The 3956-nt window shown below is 43.4% G+C and overlaps 1 protein-coding gene across 1 annotated transcript; it reads right to left on the reverse strand.

Annotated features, from left to right (window-relative positions):
• Nucleotides 1-2314: 2314 nt before the first annotated feature.
• LOC120522716 (NACHT, LRR and PYD domains-containing protein 12-like) lies at nt 2315-3654 on the reverse strand (the record flags this gene model as incomplete). Its single annotated transcript, XM_039743467.1, has 2 exons — nt 2315-3500; nt 3589-3654. Coding segments are annotated over 2 exons (1252 nt in total), but the record flags the coding sequence as incomplete, so codon positions are not given.
• Between the last annotated feature and the right edge of the window lie 302 nt (nt 3655-3956).

The raw sequence follows: 3956 nt of genomic DNA on the forward strand, positions 1-3956 counted from the left end.
AAAAAGACAGAATAAAGGTGGTCGTGGACCCAACGGTGTCTGTTGAGGCCTGTGTACTTGCGATGTCAGAAAGAGTGGGCTTCAAGGATGTACAATCTGCCTCACCAATGAATAAAACACTTGTGGTTTTCTTGTATGTTAAAACTTTGGTTCTTGTCCTGGTACAGTGTGGGCTCCTAATAAACTGCTCTCTAATCAGAGTGTTATCTTTGTCGACACAAAGTCATTGTTTCTAATGTACTTCCATTTTTGAAAAACAAAATGTTATTAAATGAATTTTGGAGAGATAGCAAAGACAGAACGGACATGATGATGATCCCGCTAAGGAGTAGATCTCCTGATTGGAAACATGGTGTTGCATTCAGACGACAGTGCTATTAGATAACATACATGAAGAACTCAATGTAACCCTGAAATCAGTAGACGGGTGTGATTATGGTGTGTTTGTCTCCATGGAGTCAATGAAGTGCTTAAAAGTAGTCAGACAGGACATAAGGCAAACAAATGTAAGCACAGTGAGAGAAAAGATAACTGAGATATGCCAGGAATGTCCAGTGACTAGTGAATCAGAGATGGAGGACAACCTGGCATTTACATTTGAAACAATGATTGGAGCTCAAGGTAAAGTGAAAACAGGAGAAAGTGTTTCAGTAACACCAGGATATGAAACAGGTGAGCCAGTGATGTCCAGCAGAGAGTAAGAGAAAGAAATGAGTCGAAGCGCTAACACAGAAGAGAGAGCAACAGCTGAAGCTGGCAGAATGTTTGAGAACAGTGTCAGTAAAAATGTGGAGGTGAGCACTGAATAGGAGGCGGTGTCAGTCATTAAAGTGGCACAGAAGGACAAAGTCCTAAAGATGGCACTGCTGTGCCTCCGCTCAAAAAAAAAACGTAAAAAGTGAGGAGAGTCTCAATGGGCAGCCTCTGATTGAGAGAACACCTGAAGGGACCGATGGTCAACAAGAGATGTTAACTGAAGGACAGCACAGTAAACAGGTCCAGGTAAAGAAAATAAAAGACAAAGCAAAAAAAGAGTAACAAGGCAGAGAGTTTGGTTACCATTGCCACAGGTCAGCAGACCACAGACAGAAGCAAATGTAAATGTAGTGTGTAAGAGGAAGAGGAGGATGAGAGGAACCATTCTGATTAGTCTGACCCATCGATCAGGGCTGACTGGCCCTCTCACATGTGCTTACTTGGGGAGTACAGTACTGAGACCATCATGAGGTGTCTGGAGTTTGTGGAAGGGAAGGGTTGGGTCAGCATTGTCAACCACTTTCCCGACTTAATTAATTCTTGAGTTCGATGACACACCTAATGCATTGGGAGTCTGAATTAGGAATGGCTAAAAATGAGGCACTACATTTAAAGAACGTCATCAGTAAAGTGAAACACTCCTTCAAATCACAAACACAATGATAGCAGGCCGATTAGTACCTTGAGGGCCGAGTGTCAATGTTCTATGAGGGGCCATAGTGTGATGGAAACAAACACAGCAGTCTGGCCTTGACGTTCATGAAGTCTGAAGTAACACAAGAAACAGGAGGATAAAGCCCCTAAAAAGACACCAGGGGTGGTGAAGAGGAGCAAAGTCATCAGATGAAGCTCATGATTTACTGATCAGCCCACCATCTGATCTTCACCTGTGGTCATGAGCTCTGAGTAGTGAATGAATGAAGAAGATTAGGAGGACAAGGGGCTGGACCACTAAACTCAATCTCATAAAGATGGTGAGGATTTTAGGAATACACAAGGAACTCTAAACAGAACCACCACACAAGGTAGATGAGGTGGTCTGATGTGGTGTGGCAAACAATGAAATTAATTAAACTCAGTAATCAATACATCATTGTGAAAAATCAAAACTCCAGCTCTCTGGCCATCCATTTTTTTGGCCCACAGTCTGCCTGCTGATGCTGCAAAGGAACTGGAGATTCATTGCCTCTCTGGGATTCTGCAAATTGTGAACAGTCCTCTGCACTCTCATAATCACATTTTAGATTTAATTCTCAGCCACTGTGGTCACATTCAGACAATATAACGTTACACATCGTTGTTTAATTGTCTGCACGAGGCGGCTTTAATGACTGTAAGAGTCTGAAACAGATACGACAGCGTAAGGTCAGAATGGTTCAGACGTGTTGTAAAGGATCATTAAGAATAAGATGGCATAATTATCATCTCATTAGCGGTTGACCTCACCTCCTGTTGAGTGGGTGGGGCTTATTAGAAGGTCCTATGACAGTGGAGCTCAGTGCCCTGACACAAAGTGCCATTACTGACAGATTAAACTCGTCAAATTCGCATCACTCACCGAACTACACTGCAGCAGCTGAGTCCTGGCTCCAGTCTCTCGATGCATTTAACGGTCAGAGGTGTTTGTGACAGGTCAAGTTCTTTAAGCTCTCCACAGCAGCTGATGACAGCGGCCAGCACAGCACAGTCCACAGCAGATAAAGTCTTGCTTCTAAAGTTCATCTTTAAATCCTCTCCAATGGTGTCTCTAATTAACTCCTTATTCTGGGTCTCACGGAGCCACTGACCTACTTGCAGAGCTTCACTTTTGGCTTTTTCTGGTGTCATGAAGTGGCTCTTCAACACAGAGCAGATCATCCAGCAGTACGAGGGGATGAAGCACATGGTGTAGAGGATGGTGTTCTCCTTGACATACTGAAAAGCCTCAGCAGCCAGAGCAGTGCCACCAAAGATCTTCATACAGTACATCAGCCTTTGTTCAGGGAAGAACCCCAGGATCTCTACAAACCGATCGACTCTTTCCATATCCATGGCTTCCAGGGCTGTTGGTCTGCTTGTTATCAGGACTGAACAGCCCTTCAATAATGTCCGACTGACCAGACTGGTGACCAGGATGTGGACAGGCACCTCAACATCTGGGTTTGAGCAGAGCTGACTGTCTGTGAAGTTCAGTTTGTGTTTGAATTCCTCCAGTCCATCGAATATAAACAGGAGAGTTTCAGGATTCTTCAGAACATCTTTCAGTGGATCATCACTGAGATATTTATAATGCCTTTCAATCAGTTTGGTCAGTGACACTTGTGTCTCATTCTCATTGTCTAAGAGGTTAAGCTCTCTGAATTTAAACAGGAACACAAAAGCAAACCTCTGGTATTGAGTGCCTCTGGCCCAGTCATACATGATCTTCTGAACCATGGTGGTCTTCCCTATTCCGGCCATCCCACTGACTGCTATGATGTTGACTGGATTTACACTTACAGGACTTCTCCTAAACAGCTGCTCAATCCAGATTCGTTCACATTTCTCTACTGCTCCTTTCTTCATGAGCTCTTCATGGATCCTCCCAGTTTTCATAAGTTTATGTTCAGTCTCCTTAGGATTTCTTGTGTCCTGTTTAATGACCACCAACTCAGTGTATCGCGTCTCAAAGCCCACAGCTGTGGTGTGTGGATCTCCAGGAGAAGACTGAGCTTCCAGAGTCCTTGTGGATTCAGACACAGCCTGTCTGTGTGTCTCATGCAGGTCTAGAAGTCAAAATGAGAATAAATGAGGAGTCTGATGAGCACAGGACTGGAGGAACTGCTGAGCAGATGTGTAAAAGAAAGGAGTTACCTTTAATATGAGGGTCAAGGACAGGCGACTCGTTTCTGGTGTCAATCTCTTCTAAGAGTTTCTTTCCTGTGATAAAAGAAATAAAGACAGACGGGTCAATCACAGCAGTGAGGGGGCCATCCTGAATGAAGCTTTACTTTCTTTAAAACATGAAGTTTTGAACTTTATAAAACTGGGATCCATTATTGTAAATGTGTATAAATTTGATGAATTAGTGATAGACATATAATGGGAAATGAGGGTCAGACCAGTGATATGTACCCAGTTTGTTTGGAAGCTGTTAGTTATTCACATGAAGGAGACATCAGAAATGAGAAAATCCACAGAGTAGAATAGTGGGCATATTGAGGGCAATGCCAATGTAAAGA

This window comes from Polypterus senegalus, unplaced genomic scaffold (genome assembly GCF_016835505.1).
Source record: "Polypterus senegalus isolate Bchr_013 unplaced genomic scaffold, ASM1683550v1 scaffold_2267, whole genome shotgun sequence".
Classification (NCBI taxonomy): domain Eukaryota; kingdom Metazoa; phylum Chordata; class Cladistia; order Polypteriformes; family Polypteridae; genus Polypterus; species Polypterus senegalus.